This window comes from Ovis canadensis, chromosome 10, assembly GCF_042477335.2.
Source record: "Ovis canadensis isolate MfBH-ARS-UI-01 breed Bighorn chromosome 10, ARS-UI_OviCan_v2, whole genome shotgun sequence".
In the NCBI taxonomy this organism is placed as follows: Eukaryota; Metazoa; Chordata; class Mammalia; order Artiodactyla; family Bovidae; genus Ovis; species Ovis canadensis.
Genome location: NC_091254.1, coordinates 100,440,915 through 100,468,878, shown reverse-complemented (window position 1 = coordinate 100,468,878; position 27,964 = coordinate 100,440,915). Strand labels below are relative to the sequence as shown.

Below are 27,964 nucleotides of genomic sequence, written 5' to 3'. Positions count from 1 at the left end.
CTACCCATTCATTTTTCTATTGTAAACGTATTCAAAGGCTGCTTTTTCCACTATGATGGCAGAGTTTAATAGCTGTTACACAGACGTTATCGCCTGTAAAATCTAAAGTGTTTACTATCTAGCCCTTTTCAGCCAGAGTTGAAGCTGCTAGGTCACCTGGACCTCACTGAACCCACAGCAAGCCCTCCTCTCCACCCCCACCTCCTGAGTCAAGAGCTAGAGTACAGCAGTGCTGGTGGACTGACTGCCCACCAGCAAGGAGCTTTTCCACAACAAATCTCAGTTCCCTGATAAATATTTTATATCTTATAAGGAATAATCAAAATATTCAGATGATTACAGCTACATTTTAAAAAGCAGTTTTTTATCACATACGTTCTACATAGGGAAGTATCATAACTGGAGTTCAAACTCATAGCAACTAACATTTTTATTTAATAAATGGTACAAAGCACAGTGCCAAAAACATTAACATTTAAAATTTCACCAAAAGAAAAAATACTATAGGATACACAGTTGCAAAAAGCTACAATAGGTTATTTTACAACTGCCTCAGGCTGCAAAAAGAAAAGAAACCCAATGCCATACCTAAGTTACCCCTCTCTCAAAATAATGCCATTTATGTTATAAACCATGAGCACTCCATCAAAGACTGGAACTGTTTTTGTTACTTCTGTGGCCATATTGTTAAAAGGGCGACAGTCAGACCTTTGGGGCTCATACAGAGTCAGGGTTCCTATCAGAGGGACAACAGCGCCACAGCCTTAGTGAGTCCTGACGAAAGGAGGGACATGAAAGACTGAATTGGCAGATACAAGGAGTGAGAGCTGCTCACTCCCCAAAAACTACAGCTCACAGGAAACCAACAGAGGCGCAAGATGCAGACCATTCACTTACGAATGTGTAACACTCAAAGTCCACGTTACTCCTACAACGTGTTGAAAGTGCTTCAGAATTCACACAATGCTAGTTTTCTTTTGGTTCTGGTTAAATCATATGTACCAGTTTATAACAGAAACGGGAAACTCTGTAGCTGTTCAATCACTTAAGAATGATTTCTTGTCTTTCTATGCCACCTCTACAGTTCTGGCTGCTCATTTCTTCGTTAGTAAATTCAGCGTGCAGGTTTTATCCCAGGCTAATTTAATTTATACACTTCCGGAAGGAACGCCCTCTCGAATCCACGGAGTGTTGAGGTGGGGAGCCCCCACCCAGGTCACCAACATGCATGTCACCCCACACCGCCTCTTCGCTCTTCTCAGCTAAAGCCACCGTTGAGTCTTCCGCCTCACCCCTCCTCCCGTCGCGGCCCTCCTCAGGGTGTCTTCCATCACAGTCACGGGCTCGGATGCGAGCTCTGGGCTGGTACAGCTGCAAGCCTGGCCGGTCCTGCCAGGACAGAAAGCGTGTTACTCTTCCAAGAGCCAGAAACACAGGCTGGGGCAACAGCTCTATCTATTTTAGCCCCTGATAATCCTAATTATCTAAAGAAATCAGTCTAGCAGGTAAAAATCAGCCTTTTTCATAGCACTATGTCAGAAACTAGGCATTTTGAGATTTTAAAATAGGCCATGAAAAAGAGTATTCAAAATGACTTGAAAGTGAAGTTAACCTCTGAGAAAGTGTTATTACCAAACCTAGACTGCTCTGTGGAATTGGTACAATCATGGCATTCCCTCCTATTATGAGAAGTGAAAACTCACACACACTCATCACAACCCCTCAAACTCACACGCGCAGTGGATGCAAACTTGGAAACACTAAGCCATGAACTGAACAGTCACACACGCTTGTGATGAGCTGCGATTTCTGTGCAGCTCACTCCCCCACCGTCCCCTTTACAGAAAACACTGACCGGCCATCACACTGAGCTCTTAGAGCTGGTGGGGTGAAAACATGACTGGACAAAGCACACGAAATGAAATGAAACTGCTTCAGGACGTGGGAAAGAAACGCCAGGGAAGGAAAAAGCGATTCTGCGGCCAAGGAGGCCAGCCAGCCCCGCAGGAGCTGTGTGTGCGCCTGGGCGGAGCAGCAGCCCTGGCCGCCTGAGGGGCGGTGAGGCTCGGGGGCGCATCCTGTGCTGCTCCTCTAGGGCTCACACTCACCTGTGCCCACCACTCGCCTGTGCCCACCACTCGCCTGTGCCCACCACTCGCCTGTGCCCACCACTCGCCTGTGCCCACCACTCGCCTGTGCCCACCACACCTGTGCCCACACCTGTGCCCACCACTCGCCTGTGCCCACCACTCGCCTCTGCCCACCACTCGCCTCTGCCCACCACTCGCCTGCGCCCACCACTTGCCTGTGCCCACCACTCGCCTCTACCCACCACTCGCCTCTACCCACCACTCGCCTGTGCCCACGACGCCTATGCCCACCACGCCTGTGCCCACCACTCGCCTGTGCCTACCATTCGCCTGTGCCCACCACTCACCTGTGCCCACCACGCCTGTGCCCACCACGCCTGTGCCCACCACTCGCCTGTGCCCACCATACCTGTGCCCACCACGCCTGTGCCCACCACTCGCCTGTGCCCACCACGCCTGTGCCCACCACTTGCCTGTGCCCACCACTCGCCTGTGCCCACCACGCCTGTGCCCACCACTCGCCTGTGCCCACCACTTGCCTGTGCCCACCACACCTGTGCCCACCACTCGCCTGTGCCCACCACACCTGTATCTACCACTCGCCTGTGCCCACCACTCGCCTGTGCCCACCACTCGCCTGTGCCCACCACTCGCCTGTGCCCACCTCGCCTGTACCCACCACCCACCTGTGCCCACCACTCACCTTTTCCCACCACTCACCTGTGCCCACCACTCGCCTGTGCCCACCACGCCTGTGCCCAACCACTCACCTGTGCCCACCACTCGCCTGTGCCCACCACACCTGTGCCCACCACTCGCCTGTGCCCACCACTCGCCTGTGCCCACCACACCTGTATCTACCACTCACCTGTGCCCACCACTCGCCTGTGCCCACCACACCTGTGCCCACCACTCGCCTGTGCCCACCACGCCTGTACCCACCACTCGCCTGTGCCTACCACTCGCCTTTTCCCACCACTCGCCTGTGCCCACCACTCGCCTGTGCCCACCACAGCTGTATCTACCACTCGCCTGTGCCCACCACTCGCCTGTGCCCACCACACCTGTTACCCACCACCCGCCTGTGCCCACCACCCGCCTGTGCCCACCACTCGCCTGTGCCCACCACTCGCCTGTGCCCACCACCCGCCTGTGCCCACCACTCGCATTTTCCTACCATTCACCTTTTCCCACCACTCCTGGGCTGTGTGTGAAGTCCCCACAGTCACTGCCATGGGGTTACCAGAACGTCCTTTTCCTAGTACCGGCCTGGCCAATGAGAAGAGTGGGAAAGAGCCTGGGAGGCCTATGTGGCCTATCACACTCTTTCCCACACTCTTGGATCAGAAAAATTAACACTGCTAAAACGGCCACACTAGCCAAAGCAACCTACAGATGTAATGCAATCCCTATCAAAACACCCATGATATTTCTCACAGAACTAGAATACATAATCCTTAAATTTATAGAGAACCACAAACCTCCCAGAACTGCCCAGGCAATCCTGACATAACAAAACTGAAGGTGTAGCCCTTTCAGATGTCAGACTACACTACCAAACCCCAGTAATCAAAACATTATAGTGCAGAACCAGACATAGGGACCAATGGAACAGAGTAGAGCCCAGAAGTAAACCCACACATCCATAGTTAACTAAGCCCAAGGAGGCAAGAATACCCAATGGAGAAAAGACAGTCTCAGCAGCAAGGGGCATTGGGGGAGCTGGACAGCCACACACAAATCGCTGAAATGAGAACATTCCCTCACACCGTGCACAAAAATAAGCTCAAAATTGTTTAAAGACCTAAATATAAGACATGACATAAAACTCCTAGAAGAGGACACAGGCAAAACATCCTCTGACAAATCGTAGCAATGTTTTCTTAGGTCTCCCAAAGCAAAAGAAAATAAACAAATGAGACCTAATTAAACTGATGCTTTTGCACAGCAAAGGAAACCACCAATAAAAAAACCCTACAGAATGGGAGGAAATATTCACCAATGATGCGACCAGCAAGGGGTTAATATCCAAACTCCATAAACAGCTCATATAGCTCAACAGCCTTAGGTGTCGCTTGTGTGAAAAGTACTATAAGCCTATTACAACACAGTGCTGCAGAGCCGATTGTGTCAGCTGGGCTCCTGGGCTAATTCTGCTGGACTTATGAACAAACTGGACTTAAACACACTCCTGATCGGAATTTGTTCTCATGTGGGAGACTTGCTGTAGTCAAGGTATGGAAGCAACTTAAGTGCCCACTGACAGATGAGCGGGTAAAGAAGACGTGGTACATATTTACTATGGAATATTACTCAGCCGTAAAAAGAATGAAATAATGAGCATCTGCAGCAACGTGGATGAACCTAGAGAACCGTACTAGGTGAAGTAAGTCAGACAGCGAAAGTGACTATGTGATTACCACTTATATGTAGACTCTGAAAGTAACACATATGAATCTATATACAAAACAGAAATAGACCCACATTCATAGAAAACAAACTTACGATTATCAAGGGAGAGAAGGAAAGAGGGAGGGACAAACAGGAGTACGGGCCTAACAGATACGAGCTACTAAACATAAAACAGATGAGCAACGAGGGTTCGCTGTACAGCACAGGCGCTGCACTCAGGATCTTGTGTGAGCCTGTCATGGACTATAACCTGGAAAAACAGCCAGTTCGCAGCACGCCTGAAACTAGCACAGTATTGTAAACCAGCTGAACTTCAATTTAAAAATCAGAACACTGTTACTAATGTAAAAGGAAGCACCAAGGCATATCATATTCTCCTTACTGTCCTAGGGGAAAAACAGATAATCTTTCCATCACTTATTCTTAGGCAAATAGTGTGAATGTGCAGTTTTATGCTAAATAAAAGGGTTTCGTGGGTTTTTCTTTTTTCCTTTCTTGGTTAAAAAAAGAAATCAGTTCTCTGGGTAAAGGAGATGCTGGTTTCATCTCAGACCCTGGTACCATCTCACTTGACAAGAATCACTGCTCTACAGACATAGCCTTTCAGGACAGGGAGCCCTAAGACACTGTCAGAGCCTGTGGTCCTACATCTCAAGACACCTCAAGACACTTGGTTAAATAAAACATTTTTGTTCGGAAAAGCAGCTGTAAGCCTGCAGGATTCTAGTTTATACTCTCAGCAGAGGAAATGAATGGAAGATTATCCCCGAAGAATAAAAGAACCTTGCTCCCCGTGCGCTCCTTCCTGGGTGCCGGCCGGTCTTCACTCTTCTCCCTGCCTGGCCTCTCTGCCGCTTCCACAGGGCAGCCCCTCTCCTGGCTCCCTCTCCTCCCTCTGTCTGCGGCCGACCCCTTCCCGCTCGCCAGCTCTTCTCCGTTTCTTCCCAAACATTCCTCCAGCTCGTAGCGGGCTCTGTGTCTCCTGTCATCCAAGTGGCATCGTTGTGCTTCAAGCTCTTTTTCTCGGGATCTTCTCTCCTTATCCCTTTGCTCTTTATCACTGTCATTCTGTGACCTGTGATTCAACACAAATTATCAGTAACCTTACATAAACTGCCTGACAATTATCTGTCTTCCCTCCCAGACTACCAGTTCAAAAACAGGCAGGGAACATGCAGTCTGCTCACCACTGCTGTGCAGGTTTGCACGTGAGGGGCACGCGACAGGTGCTCAATAAGAAACTTCAGAGAAGATGAATAAACGAGAGCAGTAGCAACGTTCACTCTTAGGCTTGAGTGACATGCATGTGATAGGCACTAAGCCACGATACGCACACACACATTCTTATAGTTCCTAGTAAATATAACCCTCTGTTTTGTTTTACAGATAAAGCAAATGAGACTAGAAGTAATCAAGGGACTTTCCTAGTAGATCAGATGAACATCCATCATGACACAGAACTGTTATTTACAGTTTGAGTTTCTGTTCCAAGCAGAGCTAAAATTAATTCAAAAACAGGACACCCCCTGCTGGAAGGCAGCCTCGGGGCTGCAGATGGACGGTTCACCGTCAGCACGACCCTGACCACAGAGACAAAGGTGTGCACACACGCGTCCCAGAGAGGCTCCTGAATTCCAGGCATGTTCACGGAATACAAGCATTCACGCACACTGCAGAAGGCGATAGGACCACAGCTTGATGACAACTTGAGGTGCGGAACACGGTCAGAGAAACAAGAGCTCGGCTCACCTCTCCCGCAGCTCCTCCAGCGAGCCCTCTGAGGGCTGGGGCTTCAGGACCACCCCACGAGGACAGGGCTCCCACCTCCCGTCTCCAGGCTCAGCCTCCTCCACTCTTCCTTTTGGTTTCTCGGTGCTCGGCTCCTCTCCCTTTTCTGGTTTTTTGAGAAGCTGAGAAATTATAATGCTAGTAAAATACCACTTTAACAGTATATTAAAAACAAAGTATTTAATAAATAATTTAAAATATATACCGATATCAAGCCCAAATGTTTGAATAGCAAAACACATAAGCTACAGATCCAATGAACAGGTTTTTGGTTAAATATACACAAGAACATTCAGTCAATGAGGTACTTTGTAGTTATGAAAAACAATTTAGGATAATGTGATAAAACGATATTATATAAATGAAGAGACTGTTACAAAGCAGAATGATCTGATTCCTATTTACATGTTGACTCAGATATATTAGTAAAAAAATGTCTAACAGGCATGCAATAGTGCTACCATTTTCAGTTAGCAGAAATGAAATGATTTTCCTTTCATCTATAGGTTCTAGCTTTTCTAAAATGAACACGTATTATTTTTATAATACAGAAAAAAACTTTTTAAAGATGTCTTACTGTTGATGACTTTGAGAATAGTTTTCAAAATGCCCCCTGCTCTCTTTCCTGTAGCAGACTTAGAGTAACGCTGATACACTGCTTCTGGTATGAAGTTGGACCTCCCTTCTGTTCTTACTCTTTGAACTTTGGCACCACAGGCAGAGTCATGAACTTAAGTCTACATGTAAGAATTTTGCTCTCATTTATAAAAGTGAACTCACTTAAGTTGTGGTATACAAAAACTATACACAGACATACTTTACTAAGTGTGATCATTTAAGAATGAAATACAGACTGTCAGACACAACTGTGAAAGTTGCTTCTCATCAGCGGTTACCTGCCTATGGAGAATCCTTTCCGGTAACAGTCTATCTTTTTTTAGTTTAAAAAGTAATATATGAAACCACAGGAAAATGCAATGTCTCCATCCATCCAACTAGTAGTTCATGCACCTACAAACTTGCCGGGAGCCAGCGTGAGGAATTCCACCCGTGACAAGGTCATACGGCAAGAGCTCTGAGGGCAAGGCTAATCAGACCTCAGGTTTCCTCCCTGGAATTTCCTGAGCATCCACCCCCTAAAAAATAAGAATCTGCCTGCTTTTCCACTCTTCTGATATTCTCCGGAAAAAGTCAAATCAGGGCTTTAGTCTTCTGCATTTGAAAGGGATGTTTCAGTTAAAACCCCTCTGATAGCTCTCTAGCTTGCCTAACAGGTTCCCCAGACCGCTTACAGCTTGTGAATTGCTTACAGCCCCCCAACCGCGAGAGGCACAAAGCTTAAAAGCATCTTAAAGATACAGAGCCTTTTCTAAAGAGTTAAAAATTATATCGGTAGAGGGTTTTCACTGTTGACTCAATGACTGCTGCCAGACCTCCATATTCTTTATCTTTTAGGCACCTGGAAGGATGTTACTCAATGTAAGCAGGATGTAGAAAAAGATACATAGTAGTTTTGATGTTAGCAACACTAGACTTTTGAGTTAATTGCTTCTCTTTTGCTATAAATCACTGTACTCCCTCTACTTGTTATAAGTTGCTGTATCTTTGCTGCGTAAGAATGTAACTTTATTTAGTGCTTTCTGAGAGTGGCACCAGACCTTGCGAAGATCAACACAAATAAGCCTTCTGGTTGACAAACCCTTATCAGAAAAAAGGCTGTAAAATGTTAATTGGCCCTTTTGGCCAGAAGATGATGTAAATTACCTACGACTTGTGTATACAATTAGGTATGCAGAGAGAAAAGTCTGGCTTTTGATAAGAATCTGGACTGCTAACGCTGCATAACTTTATGTTACCCATTGATCTCCATGTTTTATCAAAAGTATAAAAGGCCTTCTGAACAATAGAGGACGGAGCCAGTCACTGGACTGGTTTCCCCCGTGTCTCTCTCTCTCTCTCTCTTTTTCCTTTTCCTCTTTACTTTAATTTCAGGCTGACTTCCCATCTGGGGCACGGAGGCTCGCCAAGTCTACTTACTTGCCCTGGCTGTTAAGACTCGCACGAAAGGGAGCCTAAGGCGAGGCACCCTTAGATATTCAAGCGAGCGCCGGTGGCCCAACGTAGATGGTGCAAATTCCTTGTCTGGAATTTTATTGGTCTTCCGCGTAAACCAAGCTATTCAGCCCTCTGCCTCCACTTGACTTTCCTACTACGCTATTGTTTCTTAATAATCTTATATCAATCAATCAATAAGTGTTTCTCATGCCAACGCCGTCCACCCTTCAAATTCCCTGGCTCCACCAGGGCTGGGCCCCGGCACAAACTCGTAACAAGATTTCTGAGACCAAAGAGTTTTTCCAACACCACCTCCCCGACTCTCAACACAGGCTGGTGCCCTATGAGCCGACCCATGTCTGACACCATCTACCTGGGGTCAAGGTCAGACCCCACGGGGCCGTCCCCTCAGAGGCCAGGTGCTAGTCCCAGGCTGTCACCAGTACTTGTGACTGACCGGCTATAAATTCAGGGAGTTCTTGAATGAGAACGACTCATGGACTCAGGAAGCACTTTACTTACTATTACTGGTTTGTTATGAAGAGTACAACTCAGGCCCAGCCAGCTGGGAGAGAGCTCGGGGCGTGGTGCCTGGGAACAGTCTGAGGCCTCCCTCCTCCACCCTCTCAGCAGCAGGATGTGTGTGTCCACCAGCTAGGTTGCTCTCCAAACCCAACACTTCAGGACATTCACGGAGATGCCATTCCATAGGCATCACCAATTGCACCTCTGGCCACTGATGACTGAGCTCAGACTCCAGCCCTTTCCCTTGTGGGAGGTGGGGATGGCGCTGGAAGTCCTAATCCTGCAATCACACCTGGTCTCTCTGGTGACCAGCTTCCATCCTGAAGCCATCCAGGGCCCCAGCCACCTGTTAGCTCTTAGCATACAGGACATTCCCATCACTCCAGAGGTAGCAAGGGTTTGATGAGCTGTGTGCCCTGAACTGGGAAGGAGAGCCCCGGCTCGGGGCTAGGAATGCAGTTGTGCGAAATGAGGGCCCACAGTTGGGCCTCACACTTGATACTCTTGTCAAGGCGGTGGCATCACGGGAGTGGGAGAACCATAATCACAGTGGCGAAAACAGAAGAGCGAGCCAGATAATCTCAGGAGGTTATACAATGCTACAGACACACGATAAACAGAATAAAAGTACAATGAGGTGTGGGGGAGGGAGGAGGAATGGCTCCTCAAGGGGTCAGGGAAGGGGCCCCTGCACAGACAGGAAGTGCCCAGGGAGCAGACGGTGAAGGGAGCCATCCTGAGAGGGCGTGAGTCTGGGGTGGGGCGGGGGAGCTCCCTGTGTGGGAAGTGGGGGAGGGAGCACACAGGGCAGCGGGGAGGACAGAGGGGGAGGGAGCACGGAGGACAGTGGGGAGGACAGCAGGGAGGGAGCACAGAGGACAGAGGGGATGACAGCAGGGAGGGAGCACAGAGGACAGCGGGCAGGGAGCATGGAGGGCAGTGGGGAGGGAGCACAGATGACAGCAGGGTGGGAGCACAGGACAGTGGGGAGGGAGCACGGAGGACAGCAGGGTGGGCGCACAGAGGACAGTGGGGAGGGAGCACGCAGGACAGCGGGGAGGACAGTGGGGAGGGAGCATGAAGGACAGCAGGGAAGACAGTGGGGAGGACAGTGGGGAGAGAGCACAGAGGACAGCGGGGAGGACAGTGGGGAGGGAGCACGGAGGGCAGCGGGGAGGACAGCGGGAGTCAGGGCATGTGTGCTGCCTCCAGTCCACATCCATGCTTGCAAACTGATCGCACACACCTGTTCCTACAGAGCTTCGTGGAAAAGATCACGCGTTTGCAGATAATTATCTGCAACTGTGCACAGTTTTCAGGAATTCCACTTGTGACTCTGGCAGCCAGGCTGCCTTCCTGAACTTGAGCTCACTGCTGAGTGCTCTGAGGAGAATGAACCACTGAGCTGCGTATTCTCTTTATGGTAAAAAGGGCCATGAGGACCTCTCTCTGCCTCCTCACTTTTAGGTTATCAATACAAATTCTCTTGGTCTTTCTTTACAGATTTTATTTTTTAGGTTTCCTTTTTTTAAAATTTGATTTCCCGAGATGAATCCTAGGTCAGAGACCCCCACACTGAGCACAGGCTCATAAAAGGCTCCCCTTGGAGTCGGATACGTACTGTCAGATCAGAAGCCCAGATCAGATCAGACACTCGGAGGACAGAGCTGTGGATGGCTCGTGTCAGTGGGGTGTAACCTGCCACCAGGATTCTGCTTCACCAGATCCAGTAAGACTAAGCCTTTTTCCTGCTGTGCCCATGTTTTGGTTTCTTTCTCTACGTGAAGAGTCCTACAGTTCCTTTTACTGACGTAATTTGTTTTTATTTCTTTGGCTTATTTTTTTTCCCCCCTTTGGCTTATTTTGATTTCTAATTCCATATTCAAACATGTAAAAATAAAACGTTCTACTTCAAATACCATTAAGTCTTACTTAAAATTATAGTCAAAACTGTAGGCTACACATTTCAATGATTCTTCCTGAAAAACTCCCAAAGCTGTTGAAAAAACTGCTTTTGGTGCCATCACATTTTGCTGAGAAGGTAAAGGAAAAGGTCAGACACATCTGCGCACCTGTAAGCGTGAGTTCTGCATTAGAGATGCACCCTCCTCCCCTCTGGTCAGACAGAGCTGAGTCTGCAGTGACAAAGCCCTTCCCACAGTACTGCAGCTCCATTTTACTACCTTTCAAGGGCTGTTACTTTATACCGTTGAGACTATGTAAGCCTGTTACAGGAAGTATATCCGCTACATTTCTGCTGTGAATAGCTGTGCTCACACTGAGCCGCGTGGACAAGCAGGAGACACTCTGAGTTACTTTCAGGGGACACCCTGCTTTGCCTGGCATCAGGTTCATGCCCTGGCATAAGCAAGATGGGCACTCTTCACTTTTACCTATATGCCAGGGCATGAACCTAATGCCAGGCCCTCTTCACTTGATAACCTTGACTGGGCTCCTCAACTTCATCAGCAGCATCATCAGGCTATGAGACCTTAAAGCTACATAGATCCGTAAGAGCTGCCATCAAAGCCAAGATGAAGGAACCGCTCTGTCCGACTTCGTGCTCATCTTGCGTGCTGCGTTTATCTTTGCAGCAGATGTGCTGGCACAACACAACCTGGCCCACACTGTCCATTAGGCTGAGCTTTTCAGCAAATCCTTAAACTTAAGGACACACATTTCAAGGGACGGTATTCAGAAACCGTCATGCGTGAGTGCTGCTCATCAGCTGTTTCAGGCTCTCCTCCTGGTGCTTCTGCTGTCCTTCAAATCGGCATTAGGTGGGGCTGTGCCTTTCAGTGGCCAGTGAAACGCAGCAGATACAAAAGGGTTAGGAACCAGTGTGCAATCTGCTGCGTTACACACCTCCTCCCCCATCAGAAACACTGTGGAAGCAAATGCGAGAAGGAGCCTCCTCAGCTTGGGACCCTGGAGGGCTACGATGGGCAACGCACAGCGGACACGCAGCGGGAGCGGGAACAGCTGCACGAGACCAGGGAGACCCTGAGGCTGCTTCCACCGCTGCATCGCCGAGCCGTCCTGACCAACACACGTGGCTGTGTGCTCTCCAGGCACGTCGTTAAGAGGTTCCAGTCACTGCTGCTGCTGCTGCTAAGTTGCTTCAGTCGTGTCCGACGCTGTGTGACACCACAGACAGCAGCCCACCAGGCTCCCCCGTCCCTGGGATTCTCCAGGCAAGAACACTGGAGTGGGTTGCCATTTCCTTCTCCAATGCATGAAAGTGAAAAGGGAAAGTGAAGTCAGTCAGTCATGTCCGACCCTCAGCGACCCCATGGACTGCAGCCTTCCAGGCTCCTCCATCCATGGGATTTTCCAGGCAGGAGTACTGGAGTGGGTTCCCATTGCCTTCTCCGTCCTTTCAGTGCTAGTGACCCCATATGACCAGCTATGCGAGAAAAAGCCTAGAAAAAGCTTCACTTCCCTTGAAGAGATGGCATGTTTTCTCCTCGTGGATAATGGAAGCGTTTCTGATCAGCTTTTCTGTTTCTGACTACTGAGCTTATCAGCAACTGACCTGTTGCTCGATTATGGCAACTGTGATCTCTTTCCTTTCCTTTCCTCTCCACCTAGTTCCCACCTGGTCCTAACCTTTCATTTTTTTCCCTTTATATTATACGATTTTAATGAACCCTTAAAGGGACTGTAAACACTTCACAGAACAGGTAAGATGCATGACAGGTAGGAATCTAGACTGAGTTAAAGTCCCCTGAGTAGAATACCAAGAAGGTAACGGCTGACCCCAATTGGGGAGTAAATGTTACACTGAGAAAAAACCTAAATCACCTTGCTAAATGAATGCATCAGTCAAAGAAAAAACTGGGGAAGAGATGTAGAAACCATTGCTGCTATCACGAAAGAAATGACAAAACCAGTCGTGAGTCAGCCTGCACACAGAAAGGCCAGTGTACACAAAGCCAGCAGGTTTCAAACATGGAGCTTTTCAGTTAGGAACTCTTTCCTGAAAGGCCAGTCTAAGCAGAGCCCGCCCTCTGGCGCCCCTGGAAGGTACCTTCACCCTTGCTTCCTTCTCCGCTGTCTTCTTCTGCTTCTCTGCTGCTCTCCTCCTGCACCTCTCCTCCTCGCGCCGCCTCCGCTTCTCTTCTTCCCGTAGGCGCTTCTTTTCCAGCTCCCTCCTCCTCCGCTCCTCTCGCTTTTCTTCTCGAATTCGCTAAAGAAAGTGTGTGTATAAACTGTCCCCACAGACACGATGGAAACCAGAAGGCTATTCACAGGTAAAAAGCCAGACCTACCTGCTTCTCTAATTTTCTGTTTTTAATATATTCCAAGAGAGGTGTGGTTCTTCTAGCTAAAATAAAAAAATGTCAATGTAGTATTTAACTGTAAAGTAAGATTTCCCTATTTTAAATACTTGCTGTCAATTCAACCTTTAAAACAAGGGAAGAATATATAATTTTAAAATTTACATGAGCATTCATTTCATCTGGGGGAATTCTTACTCTATCCGTATAAAGTCAAGTAATTTGGAGCTACTGACAGTTTTATACATACTAGGCATTTAATTTCTTATTCTTAAAGGAGTCTTATAAATTACCTGAAAATGATATAAAAGCAAAATAGCAAAATGAATACATTAAACTTCCCAAATATTCTATTTATATACAGACGGCCCTCACATCCATCAGTTCTGCATCTGCAGATTCAACCAACTGTGTATCAAAAGTATTTGGGAAAAAATTTACAAAAAGTTCTAAAAAGCAAAACTTTGAATTTGTGACTCGGTGGCAACTATCACAGCATTTACAGTGTATCAGGTATTATAAGTAATCCAGACATGACTTAAAGTATACAGCAGGATGTGTGCAAGCTGTATGCAAATATAACACAATTTTATAGAGGGGACTTAAGCACCCACAGATTTTGGTATCCACGGGGTGGGGGTAGGGCTGGAAATGAGTGAAGACTCTGCTCTGCACTGTGGAGGTTCTGGACTTGTCAGCTGCTGCAGGGCTGAGACCTACAGGGGAACGGGTGGTAGTGGGGTGAGGCGGGTTGATATGAAGACTCCACCTGCCTTCCCTCCTTCACTATAAACACCTGCCTTGTTTCCACAGAGGCCTGATATGATGGGTAAGTGACACCTGTATAAGAAAGCACTCTGCATGCTCAGCTGCACAGTCATGTCTGACTCTTTGCCACCCCATGAACTGTGCAGCCCATCAGACTCCTCTATCCATGGGGTTTTTCAGGCAAGAATACTAGAGTGGGTTGCCATCTCCTCCTCCAGGGGATCTTCCTGACCCAGGAATCAAACCTGCATCTCCTGCATTCCAGGTGAATTCTTTACCACTGAACCATCAGAGAAGCCTCAGAGAAAGTGCTTTACAAACTGTGAAGGTGCGTCCTTACTAAAGAGAACACGCAGGACTATGTAGCCCTGATCCAGCCTACAGTAGAACAGTCCCCACTCACTAGGCTCGGCCACAGCCACCCATGAGGAAGCAAGTCCCATGGCTGCTCAGTCTCAGAGCTGGGACCTGGGCCCAGGCCTGTCTGCTCTGAAGACTCTGACAGGCCAGCACTGAGCTGCAGCTTTAGAGCGAACTGACACCTGCGCACGGCTCACACAGCTCAGACTTGAGCCACGAATCCACGAAAGGTGAGACTCTAAGGAAAGAAAGTGGCATTTGCCATGAACTGCCTGATTAAGTTCACATTTAAATGGGCAGAAACAGAAATCACAGGAACAAAGTGCTACAGGCTCCTATGGGCTCGTGGAGTCTAAGTCACATTTATTCACTTGGTAAATAGTCACGCTGCATCTCCTATGCAGCAAACACTGGGCAAGCGCTGAGAACGTAGAAGACAACTGGTCTCTCCTCTGCAAGAGGATGGCTGGACTCTGTGGGACTGTGTGTGTGAGTGTTGAGTGTGAGTGTGTGTGTGTGGTTTGTGTGTGTGTGTGTATGAGTGTGTGTGTGGTGTGTAAGTGTGTGTGTATGTGTGTGGTGTGTGAATGTGTGTGGTGTGTGTGTGGTGTGTGGTGTGTGTGTGGTGTGTGTGTGTGTGGTGTGTGCGTGGTGTGTGTGTGGTGTGTGTCAGTGTGGTGTGTCAGTGTGTGTGTGTGGTGTGTGTGTGGTATGTGTCAGTGTGTGTGGTATGTGTGGGTGTGTGTGGTGTGTGTGTGGTGTGTGTGCATGTGTGTGTGCTGTGGGGTGTGTGTGTGTGGTGTGTGTGTCTATGGTGTGTGTGGTGTGTGTGTGGTGTGAGTGTGTGTGTATGGTGTGTCTGTGTGTGGTGTGTCTGTGTGTGGTGTGTGTGTCAGTGTGTGTATGTCAGTGTGAGTGTGTGTGTCAGTGTGTGCGGTGTGTGTGTGTCAGTGTGTGTGTGGTGTGTGTGTGGTGTGTCAGTATGAGCATGTGTGTGTGGTGTGTCAGTATGAGTGTGTGTGTGGTGTGTGTATCAGTGTGTGTGTGTGTATGTGTGTATGGTGTGTGTGGTGTGTGTGTGGTGTGTGTGTGGTGTGTGTGAGTGTGGTGTGAGTGTGTATGGTGTGTCTGTGTGGTGTGTGTGTGTCAGTGTGTGCATGGTGTGTGTGTATGGTGTGTGTGGTGTGTATGAGTGTGTATGTGTGGTGTGTGTGTGTCAGTGTAGTGTGTGTGTCAGTGTGCATGTGTGTGTGTGTGTGTGTATGGTGTGTGTGGTATGTGTGTGTATGGTGTGTCTGTGTGGTGTGTCTGCGTGTGTGGTGTGTGTGTGTCTGTGTGTATGTCACTGTGAGTGTGTGTCAGTGTGTGTGTGGTGTGTGTGTGGTGTGTCTGTGTGTGTGGTGTGTGTGTGTCAGTTTGTGTGTGGTGTGTGTGGTGTGTGTGTGTGGTGTGTGTATGGTGTGTATGGTGTGTGTGGTGTGTGTATGGTTTGTGTGTGTGGTGTGTGTGTGTCTGTGTGTGTGGTGTGTGTGTGGTGTGTGTGTGGTGCGTGTGTGTGTGGTGTGAGTGTGTATGGTGTGTCTGTGTGGTGTGTCTGTGTGTGTGATGTGTGTGTGTCAGTGTGTGTGTACGGTGTGTGTGGTGTGTGTGTGGTGTGTGTGAGTGTGTGGTGAGAGTGTGTGTGTATGGTGTGTCTGTGTGGTGTGTCTGCGTGTGTGGTGTGTGTCAGTGTATGTGTGGTGTGTCAGTGTGAGTGTGTGTCTGGTGTGTGTGTGGTGTGTATGTGTCTGTGTGTGTGGTGTGTGTGTGTGTCAGTGTGAGTGTGTGTGTGTGGTGTGTGTGTGGTGTGTATGTGTCTGTGTGTGTGCTGTGTGTGTGTCAGTGTGAGTGTGTGTGTGTGTGTGTGTGTGTGTGTGTCTGTGTGTGTGGTGTGTGTGTGACCAGCAGGTGGATATCCAACTGCCCAGAAGAAAAGCTCCTGCACAAGGGTGCGGAAGCAGCAGCAGGAAAGAGATGGGAGGGGAGGAAGCTGAGTCCTGCACATAATTTCTAGCTTGTTGCCTTGTTTAGCTCTTCTTAACATCACTGTGTTCTACAGCAAAGCCGCAATCTCCCCTCAACACCGCTTCTCCTCCGCCTCAGTCAAGGCGCCCTAAGCCGCTGGCCTGCTCAGGCTGAGCGCCTGGAGGCCACACCCCTTCTGCTGTCTCACCCCCACACCCAGTGCTCAGCCAGTCCCGTCAGCTCCTCCAGAACACACGCTGGCTCTGCAGGGCTCACCCAGCCCCCTCCCCAAGGACGGCAGAGCCTCTGGGCAGAGTCTTCCGCAGCAGCCAGAGTGATGGGGAAAAATAAGTCAGACTGGGTCACCCCCTCGATGGGCTCCAGCCCGTTACGCGACAGCCCGGGCTCTCCAGCAACTCTGCCTCTTGCCCACCGTGTCCAACCGCGCAGGCCCAGGGCGCCAGCCTCCAGCCCCCTCCTTCCATCTCTTGGCTCCGCTGGACTTGGCTCAAATATAGTCCCAGAGGGGCCTCTCTCTCTACGTCAACATCCTACTCCATCATACCCGTGGCACTTCTCACAAGGGGAGATGTTTGGGCTTAAGCGTTTCTGCTTGTGTTTCCTCCAGTCACCCCAGCAGGAGGGCAGCTACAGAGAGCGGAAGCGTTGTGTCCTGTTCTCAGGCTGCCCCGGACCCAGACTCAGAATCGATACCCAGTCAACACGAGCTAAGCACATCTCCATAAACACTTCAGCGATTAAAGATCCTTCCAGCCACACACTAAATCACCTTCTGTAAAATATAAAACTTCATCATTAGACTAATGAAGAATGTTTCAATACTGTTAACCTTTCTCACTAATTTATGCAACACACCTTTACCAAACACCTAACTTGCCCAAGCAATGCATTATATGCTGAGACTACAAAGACAAAAATACCATTCTGTTGCGGGGGTGGGGAGCAGGGAAGCAGAATGAGAGGAGAATTACTGTAGAGGAGAGAACAAAGAAGATAAAGCCTGACAGTGTAGCTGTTCTGTCTCGTGAGTCTTAGTGGATGAGCAGGAGGCAGGCATGGGAGGGGAGGGCAGGGGAGTGTTAGGCAGGAGGTGAGAAAGGAGATACTACACATGTGTTTGGGAGTGACAAGCAGGCTGCCTGATAGAAAAGGAGTTTCATGTCTACCCTTAATCTTCGGGCAGAGTGCTACTAGGAGACAGCCATTTCCAAAACAGATCACTTGTGGGAAGAAGGCTGAAGGCCTGATTCAAACCAGACTCGGCACTCTGGCTGGGCTTATCCACACATCTCACTTGCTCAGAGGCAGCGACAGTTTTTGAATGATGGCAAGATGACATCACACTTAAGCAAAGCATCTCATTACCGTGGCTGCTCTTTGCAAAGATAGCTGGCTTCAGCTCTGAGACATAAGCTTCCCTGATGCGGCCCAGCACACAGCACTCAACTGTCTTCTCAGCTGCCAATTCAGAGCATCAGCACTTTGAAGCAGAATGACCGTAGCTGAAAACTCAGGTGTTCTCTCTCCACCAACAGATAATCAGAAATATTATCCCCATTAGCCATGTTGACATCCTTTTCTTTCTGTCAAAACTGGGAAACACTCTACATTTCTGCCAAGCCTGTCACATGCGTCCATTTTTATAATAATCATGAAAAAGAATAATATACTCTATAAATACATATCTCAGTAAAGAGAAAAAAATGAGCAAAACAGACCAATAAGTTCTCGTGTCTTTGCCTCTATGTCTCCCAGAAGAGTTTCAGGACTGACACTAGTTTTCTCCTCCTCCACACAGTAAGTTTCCAAAAATTTCTTGTACTCCGGGTCTGTAAATTAGAACAGAAAAACAGGAATGTATTGCTTCCCGTGCATGGGAAAGACTTATACTTGACCAATGTGCCTAATTTCGCAGCTTCACCGTCCGCTACTTGAAGAAAGGCTCACCGTCGTCAATGCTTCCCGTCTTGGCATCTTTCTTCTTTAGCTTCTTCTTGGCTATCTTCTGGAATGGAGCAAATTCTACCACTGCAGGATATTCCAGCCCTTCAACAGGAAACAAATTACAAAAGCCATTCTGAAATTCTACTGTATTCATTTTGAAACACTAATCTAGCTTACTTAAGCATTGAGCATAGCACTGATAATGTTACTATTTAAACTATAATTTAATTTTACTTTCAAATAACAGTAATCTTAGCACATCAAGCTCCAGATTTAAACAAAGAATTAGCAATTTTTACTAAATAAACTAATTTCTTATATTGTAGTTGTGGTTACATGACTGGATATATTAAAAATTCATTAAACTATATACCTTAAAGTGGTACTTTTTAACCATATGTAACTTATACCTCAATAAACCTCTTCACCCTCCCACCAAAGAGCTTATTTTGGAACACCTTTAAATAGCTTTCCTAGTCACAGCTCACATTTTCTAATTTTAAAGGTTAATTCAATGATCAATCTGTTATATGAATTTGAGGAAGTGACATAGTAAGAGACACTTATTTAAAAAGGGGGTTTCAAATATCATATGCACATGATATTCAGGTAAGATTTGCTTCATACAGAAAATTCAGGATGGAAATAACTTTAAACTAATTTTGTTTTATATTGGGGTGGGGACAGACAGAAAAGCTTACTAAGAAAATCTGCTTAATCAAGAGATGAAACACTTCTACCTTGGTACCAACCCCTTTAGCCACTTCTATATTCGTCAGATGACTGGTATTTTAACTCTCATGTATCTGCAAGACACTTTTCTATATTTGCCTTATACTCAACTATGCAGAATAAAGTCAAGAACCAGGAGAAGAGCAGGGCTTCAGACAGACAGGGACAATGTCTGATTCACTTTTCATGCTGTGTCCATAATGCCTAGTACATAGCACTAGGCTAAAACAATTTAGGTTGCATAAAAAAATGAATTTTACTTATCCAGAAAAATTCTACATAAAATAGTAAAGTTTACCTATCCAGAAAACTCATTATGAGAAAAATTTCACTGTCCAATGATAATTCCTAAGTAGGTTGTCTACACAAAATTGCTAAAATTCTTTGGTTTATATATAATTTTAATTTTCAACATAAGCTCATAATCACAGTAACATAATCAAAGTTTAAGAAGTTATTTTAGATTAGCATCTATGGATTTGATTAAAACTCACAAACATCTAGCAAAACTTAATTACTGTACCCAGAAATTATAATGAAGAGTTTAAAAGCCAATGACCCAACCTTTACTATCAATGAAGATATATCCATCAAAACGATCTCTAAAAAGAAGGATGTCATCTGGATTTCTAAAGTTAATGTATGCTCTTGAGTAGAGATGAGGGTAAAGACTGAAAGAAGAGACAACAATGAAAATCGTAAAAAACTTAAGACCAAAACAACTTAGGACTTATTTCAATTTTTTTTTTCTTTTCTGGATACAACAAACTATTTCAGATAAAACCTTTATGCCAAAGAATCACTTCTCAGTTTATTACAATAATCTGGGTACTCTTCATCAAAAAAAATCCAAACAAAACATTAGCTGAGATTTTTTTTTTAAAGATTTTGGAGATATTTTAGGTTGGTCTCTCTACTGCACAGAGCCAGGGTTAAAATGCTGGTTCTCAGACACAGGAAATCAAAGGCCAGGTTATTCAGAGACCATTCCTAATCATACATCACAACTGCAACACAACCCAGTCATGATTCATTCAGAGAAAATGTCACATTGTAAAGAGACCTCTTACAGATTCAAAGAGCATGTTTAGGTTGTCTTAAGAGAGTATTTGCTATAGCATGCAGCATGGGAGATACAGAACTAACCCTTTCTCCTCTGTCTCACAGTTACCAATGTCCTTCAGAGGCAGGAACTTTCAGCCCCATTTCATGGATGAGAACACTAGAACACTAAGGTTCGGAGAAATCAGGTATCTGCTGAGGGAGCAGTTGGTAAAAAGGTGGGGCTGGGATTCCAATCTGAGTCACTCCGAGTCCAGCGCTTGACCTCCTTTAACTGTAGCCTAAACTGTAGTCATTTGAAAAAATGTTTATGTTGGTTTTTTAGAAAAACACAAATCTATATTTACCTGTGAAACTTTTCTCTGACTAAACTGACAGTTTTTACCGAAAGGTATTTATTCAAAAGGAAAGTATGTATGACCGCTATAAATGAGCGCTCATGACATTGGAGAGAAAAGTAACACAGATAATGTGAAATCACCAAGAAATCCCATAGTGAAATTCACTGAATTCTAGCTGATCTGTCCCCCTGTTGGGCTAACTTGAGGTCTGCTCTTTCTAATAAAGAGTAGATCCTGAACTGTTAAAGCATCGACAGAAACATCTTACTACCAAGCTGCAAAAGAGAACAGAAAGAGACATAACTTAGCAGAGGTGGGCTGGAAGTAAGGGTGTCAGTTCTGGAAGGGACACTGGGGTCTGAGTTACATGGGTGTGCTCACTTGTTAAAACTGATTAGCTTATATATCTCATTTATTTGTTTTTCTTTCTTATATTTTAATACAATTTACTTCATATAAAAGGTAATATTAAATAATGTTTAGTGATATCCAAAACAAAATTAAGTAATATGGTGTTAGACTGCTTTTCTTTTTAGACTATGTTGATGCTATGGAGATACGTAAATCATTTTAAGGGAATTCAGTAATTCGACTAGGTGTTAATAACTTGAAGAAATAATGATCTGCGCTGATTTCTGCATACGTGTGAGAAAGAAGTTGAAACAGAGACGGCTTCTATTATCTATATTACTTTACCATCCAACAACAGTGCCTCTCTCTCTCTCTCTTTTTTTTTTTTTATCCCTTTTCTTGGCCCCACGGCACAGCCTGTGGGATCTTAGTGCCCCGTTCAAGGGTTAAATCGGGCAGGCAGTGAAAGCTCGGAGTCCTATCCCCGGACCACCGGCGAGCTCCCGCTCGGCCTCCTAAGGCTGGTGAGGCCTTCTCACCTGACATCAGCAGTGAAGAACTCGAAGTAATCGTGTGCAGGCAGTGGGTGCAGCTGCTGTTCCAGCTGCTCCTTGGTGAGGCTGGGCGGAAGCCGCCGGATGACCACCTGGTGAGAGAGGTCGCTGGTTGGATTCATTAGAACCTCATTCAGTTCAGTTCAGTTCAGCCGCTCAGTTGTGTCCGACTCTTTGCAACCCCATGAATCGCAGCACACCAGGCCTCCCTGTCCATCACCAACTCCCAGAGTTCACTCAGACTCATGTCCATCAAGTCGGTGATGCCATCCAACCATCTCATCCTCTGTCAGCCCCTTCTCCTCCTGCCCCCAATCCCTCCCAGCATCAGAGTCTTCTCCAATGAGTCAGCTCTTCGCATGAGGTGGCCAAAGTACTGCAGTTTCAGCTTTAGCATCATTCCTTCCAAAGAAACCCCAGGGCTGATTTCCTTCAGAATGGACTGGTTGGATCTCCTTGCAGTCCAAGGGACTCCCAAGAGTCTTCTCCAACACCACAGTTCAAAAGCATCCATTCTTAGGCGCTCAGCCTTCTTCACAGTCCAACTCTCACATCCATACATGACCACTGGAAAAACCAGAGCCTTGACTACATGGACCTTAGTCGGCAAAGTAATGTCTCTGCTTTTGAATATGCTATCTAGGTTGGTCATAACTTTCCTTCCAAGGAGTAAGCATCTTTTAATTTCATGGCTGCAATCAACCATCTGCAGTGATTTTGGAGACCAAAAAAATAAAGTCTGACACTGTTTCCACTGTTTCCCCATCTATTTCCCATGAAGTGATGGGACCGGATGCCATGATCTTCGGTTTCTGGATGTTGAGCTTAAAGCCAACTTTTTCACTCTCCACTTTCACTTTCATCAACAGGCTTTTTAGCTCTTCACTTTCTGCCATAAGGGTGGTGTCATCTGCATATCTGGGACACCACTTAGCAACTAAACAACAACCCACATCCCAGTCACCCCGTTTCTGCTCGGAATATCCAGCTCGGAGTATTTTAGGATATCATGGTTGTGAGAGGTGGACCGTAAAGAAGGCAGAACACCAAAGAATTGATGCCTTCCAACTGTGGTGCTGGAGAAGACTTCTGAGAAAGCCTTGGACAACAAGGAGATCAAAGCAGTCAATCTTAAGGGAGATCAAACCCTGACTATTCACTAGAAGGACTGAAGCTGAAGCTCCTGTATTGTGGTCATCTGCTGCGAACAGACCACTCATTGGAAAAGTCCCTGATGCTGGGAAAGATTGAGAGCAGGAGAAGAGGGCGTCAGAGGATGAGACAGACGGCTGCACAGCTTCACCGCTGCAATGAACATGAACTTGGGCAAACTCCGGAATATGGTGAGGGACAGGGAGGCCTGCCGTGCTGCAGTCCATGCGGCGGCAGAGGCGGGCACGACTGGGCGACTGAACAACAACTTTCCTAAACTGCGTGAAATACGCGCACGGAGAACAAGGCTGTCAAGAGGGTAAGGAGGGCTCGATAGTCTAAAAGGGATCGGTGAGGTCAAAAACGGCTGCGGACAGTAGCACTTCCCCAGGCAATGGTCATTAAAGCCAGACAGCCAGCCGCCCGCACTGCGGCCCACGCGCTCAATACGACGCGGCCGGGCCTCCGCAGGCGGCTCCCCTCGGCGAGGAAAGCTACTACTGTGAGGCACTGGCGGGCCCCAGCGTCCCAGCCTCGCCGGGAAACACCCACAGGCTGAACTGACTTTTCTTCCTCCAGAGTCAGAAAAGTCTGAAAGTCGCTCAGTCTCGTCCGACTCTTTGTGACCCCATGGACTGCGCAGTCCATGGAATTCTCCAGGTCGGAACACTAGAGTGGGGAGCCGTTCCCGGCGCCAGAGGATCTTCCCGACCCAGGGATCGAACCCGGCTCTCCCGCACCGCGGGCGGAACCTCTGCCCGCTGAGCCACCGGGGGGGCCCAAGAGCGCTGCAGCGGGCAGCCCGTCGCTTCCTCGCCGCCCAGACGCCGCTGTCCGCGGTGCTGGAGGGCCAGCGGCCCCGCCCCCCGCCCCTCAGGGCAGTCTACTCTCGCGAGGCTTGCCGGCCCCGCACCGCCCCCGCACCGCCCTCACTTTGCTCAGGACCGTCCTCTTTTCCTCGCGAGGTTTGCCTGCGCCGCTCCCACAGCCGGAGGCGGCGGCCAGCGGCGCTTCGGCCTCCCGCCGCGGAGACTCCCGGCGGAACTGGCTTTCTGCGGATGATGGTTTCTCCCTCCCGCTCGGACCCCGCGTAGCAACGGCCACACCGGGGCCCCCGGCTCCATCCTCCGAGCGCATCCGTACCCAACGCGGCGCTGCCGCCGCTTCCCGTCAGAGCGGAAACCTCGCGAGATCTGGGCCGCCCCCACCGTTGTGAGGCCGCAAGTCCCCTCCCCCGCCCCGGGCCGCCGGCGCCGGAGACGCGGGCGCGGGAGGGGCGCGCGCCGCCCAGGGGCGGACCCGAGCTGCGCAGGGCGCGCCGTGGGCCTGGAGCCGCGGTTAGCGGGAAATTCGGGGCGCGAGCTTAGCCTCAGTAGGAGCTCTGAACTGGGCGGGGCGAGGCGAGGCGGAATGTCTCCCGCGGAGAAGAAGCGTCCCAGGAGAATTACACAGGCGCACTTGACAGTGTTTTGTTTCGTGTGCTCAATCGTATCTGACTCTGCCACCCCGTGACTGTTCCCCGCCAGGCTCCTCCATGTGATTTTTTCAGGCAAGAATACCGGAGCGGGTTTCCATTTCCTACTCCAGGGGATCTTCCCGACCCAGGGATCCAGCCTGCAGTCTGCATTTACAGGTGGATTCTTCACCGCTGTGCCACGTGTTGACAGCCTTTTATTCTTTCCCAAGGAAATCTGAACGTTTCGTCAGAGAATAGCAGTTACATTTAAGAAAAAGCAAGGAAATGACAGCAAAAATCAGCACATGGCTTTCCCCTACGAAGTAGGAGGCATGCCCCATGCCCCAGAGTTAAGAGAAGAAACTGGCCGCAAAGTTTCATTTCACCTGCCCTTAGTGTTCAGGTGTCAGTGACTAGAGTAACTCAGACGCTCAGCACTCACAAAACAGGGCCTTAATGTTTCCAATATAATCTTCACTCATTTTTTGAAGCGCTCAATGGGACAGCAACCATGTTTTCCTTTTACAAACATGCAGGCAGAAGTACTTTTGGTTAGAATAATTCACATACAGGTTGATTTTTAAGTGTCATGCCTTTTCATATTTTCATGTTGACTATATTTTTCATTCATAGCACCTTCCGAGTACTTCAAGTACAAACGAGAATGGAGTAACTGAGGCATTAAGAGATGAGGGGAGTCGCTGGCAGCCACTGGGAGTAACTCAGTTTTAACTCGATCCATCTTAACTTTATCCAGGTTTAACTCAATCCAGTCTTTTATCTCTGAACCACTCGCTACCTATGGACAAACTCGAAATGTGTCGTTTTATTTATTTTTGGTCGGGCGGGGCTTTCCTGTGCACAGGGGGTTACCAGCTCCAGGCTTCAGCAGTTGCAGCTCCCTGGCTCTAGAGCACCAGCTTAGTTGCCCCGTGGCCTGTGGGATCTTCCAGGGCCAGGCATCAAACTGGTGCCCCTGCATTCTTAACCACTGCAGCACCAGGGAAGCCCAGAAATGTGTCACTTTAAATGAGCTAAAAAACTGAAAGAAAAAAAAGTTCCAAAACCAAGTTCTCAAAGACCCCAGAAAGGGGGCAAGGAATCATTTTCATTCTTTCATAAAGTCTAAAGGAATCCTATGTGTGTACATGTATGTGCACACATGTACACATGTGTGGATGTGAGAGTTGGACTATAAACACAGATGAGCACTGAAGAATTGGTGCTTTTGAACTGTGGTGTTGGAGAAGACCCTTGAGAGTCCCTTGGACTGCAGGGAGATCCAGCCAGTCCATCCTAAAGGAAATCAGTCCTGAATATTCATTGGAAGGACTGAGGCTGAAGCTGAAGCTCCAATACTTTGGCTACCTGATGTGAAGAACTGACTCACTGGAAAAGACGCTGATGCTGGGAAAGATTGAAGGTGGGAGAAGGGGACAACAAAGGATGAGATGGTTGGATGGCATCACTGACTCAATGGACATGAGTTTGAGCAAGTTTCAGGAGCTGGTGATGGACAGGGAAACCTGGCACGCTACAGTCCATAGGGTTGCAAAGAGTTGGACACGACCGAGCAACTGAACTGAACTGAAAGGAATCCTATGATGAAGTTGCACACGCTAGATCAACAGTTTCCTTGTCTGTCTCCAATCAGCTCTGTATTGAAAGCCTAGTTATGCTGATCAAAAGCTTTTATTGTGACGAAGACAGTGAAAGCTGCTTAGTCGTGTCTGATTCTTTGCGACCCCATGGGTGATACAGTCCATGCAATTCTCCAGGCCAGAATACTGGAGTGGTAGCCTTTCCCTTCTCCAGGGGATTTTCCCAACCCAGTGATCAAACCCAGGTCTCCCACATTGCAGGCGGATTCTTTACCAGCTGAGCCACCAGGGAAGCCCAAGAATACTGAAGTGGGTAGCCTATCCCTTTCTCCATCGGATCTTCCCAACCCAGGAATCAAACCGGAGTCTCTTGCATTGCAGGCAAATTCTTTACCAACTGTGCTATGAGGGAAGCCAAGGAAAATGCAGTTGTCAGAGAAGAGAGTTAATTATACCCTGAGGGTAGAAGGTAGGGGCAGAACTCTAGAAGTCATGCTTGCATAAAGAAATTATTCTTACATAAAATTCCATAATACAAATTTCTAGACAGTGAATGATACACACTGGTGAAACCGCTTATGATTTTACAGGAAAAAGAAGCACAGCTGAAAGAAAATCTAGCTTCCTACACATTACCGAGCATGCTTTGCTTAAAATACACACACCACTACATCCGAAACAACAGCAGTGTTACGTCATCTCCCAATGCCAGAGAACCCAGCCCTAACTGAGCACGCCACCCGTGAACATGGTCCTGGCCACAGGAAGGGTCGCATTTCACCCCGGAACACAGGCCTAACGGGTGAATGACAGCAGCTTAAAGCAACTGGTGACCACTGCACTCTTTATTTTTCCTCAAAGATGACGACATGGTCACTTTAAAGTTGGCAGGAAGGCTGCTATTTTAGGAAACTACGCGCTATTATGAAATACTAGAGATCTGAGTCGTAACAGGAAAGTACTTGGCAGAACAATCACACATCACCTGTTTTGTTTTTTGACACTTTCTGAAGATTAAACACTGACACTAAACTGTTGCTGATGTGCAAAGCGGCTTAGTCGAATGTCTTGAAGCTCTTAAAGAACTGTCAAGAGGTCATGGCTTAATAACGAGGTGTTCACTTTTCCAAAACACTAGAACAATACCACCACATGCTCAGTGAAGAAACTAAATGAAGCGGTGTTGCCATCCAGTGGACAAAATAAATGTGCAGACAACACGACCCTATGGTGTAGAAAACTCTAAAAATCTAATACACACACACACAAATTATTAAAGCTGAGATACAAATTCAGGATACAAAGTCAACAAACAAAACTCAGTTATTTCTATATACTAGGAATGATACAATCCAAAAAGGAAACTAAGAAAACAATTCCATTCACAACAGTATTATAAAGAATAAAATAATTAGGAATAAATTTATCCAAGGAGGTGAAAGACAATGAAAACTGGAGAACATTCTTAGAAGACATTAAAGACAAATAAATGAAAGCTCATCCTGTGTTTATGGGATAGACATAACACTCAGTTAGATCCCTATCAAATTCCCAATGGCTTTTTTCCAGAAATGAATCAATAAAATCTAAAATTAATATGGAAATTCAAGGGACTATAATGGGCAAAACAACCCTGAAAAAGAATAAAGTCGTAAGACTCACTTTCCAATTCCAAAGCTCACTACAAGGCAACAGGTAACAGACCAGTGGTATGAGCATAAGGACATGCATGTGGGCCGATGGGATAGAATTCAGAGTCCAGAAATAATCCCTTACGTTTACCATCAGTTCAACCCCAACCCATCTTAAAGTGAGCGAAGTATCTGAACAGACATCTCTCCGCAGAGGATATACAAATGGCCAGTAAGCACAGGGTGCCTGACCAACATCGCTGGTCATTAGGGAAAGGCAAATCAACCAGAAGGAAACATCACTTCCACCTACTATGGGAGCCAGAGTGAAAAAGCAACAGCAAGAAGCACTGGTGAGGCTGCGGAGAAACTGGAACCCTTGTGCAGCGGTGGTGGCAGCGTGACCTGGCACAGGCACCGTGAGGCCAGCTGTCTCTCACCCACGGCATCGCCACGTGACCCAGCAGTCCCACTCCTAGGCACACGCCCAAAGGACAGAAAGCAGGGGCCCGGATAGACAAGCACACAGCCGCGTTCACAGCAGCGTTATTCACGGCAGGCAGAAGGTGGAGACGACCCGAGCATCCGTCAACAGATGGGTGCAGAAAACACACACGCAATGGAATGTTGTTCAGCCGTAAAAAGGAACAAAGTTCTGACAAAAGCTACAGTATGGATAATCCTTGAAAATATTATGCTAGATTAAAAGAAAAAGACACAAAAGCACAAATATTCTATGATTCCACTTACATGAAATTATCGAGAATAGGCAACTCCAGAGACAGAAATCAGATGAGAGGTTACCAGGTGATGTTCAGCGCTGAGTCTCTCAGTGGT

The 27,964-nt window shown here is 47.5% G+C and overlaps 1 protein-coding gene across 3 annotated transcripts; it reads right to left on the bottom strand.

The window, feature by feature from the left end:
- Positions 1-412: 412 nt before the first annotated feature.
- UPF3A (UPF3A regulator of nonsense mediated mRNA decay) lies at positions 413-27,964 on the bottom strand. 3 transcript variants are annotated; one of them, XM_069602472.1, is made up of 10 exons: positions 23,373-25,609; positions 21,273-21,379; positions 19,544-19,650; positions 18,251-18,349; positions 18,022-18,132; positions 13,142-13,197; positions 12,901-13,059; positions 6,252-6,412; positions 5,286-5,577; positions 413-1,389 (listed from the first exon to the last, which is right to left on the bottom strand). In XM_069602472.1, exons 1-10 carry the CDS (start codon positions 23,574-23,576, stop codon positions 1,144-1,146), a joined length of 1,542 nt encoding a protein of 513 aa, XP_069458573.1. In that variant the 5' UTR covers positions 23,577-25,609; the 3' UTR covers positions 413-1,143. The 3 variants fall into 3 exon arrangements, with proteins under 3 accessions (XP_069458573.1, XP_069458574.1, XP_069458575.1); XM_069602473.1 differs by lacking the exons at positions 19,544-19,650; positions 23,373-25,609 and adding an exon at positions 27,878-27,964; XM_069602474.1 differs by lacking the exon at positions 19,544-19,650 and having other exon boundaries at positions 23,373-23,634.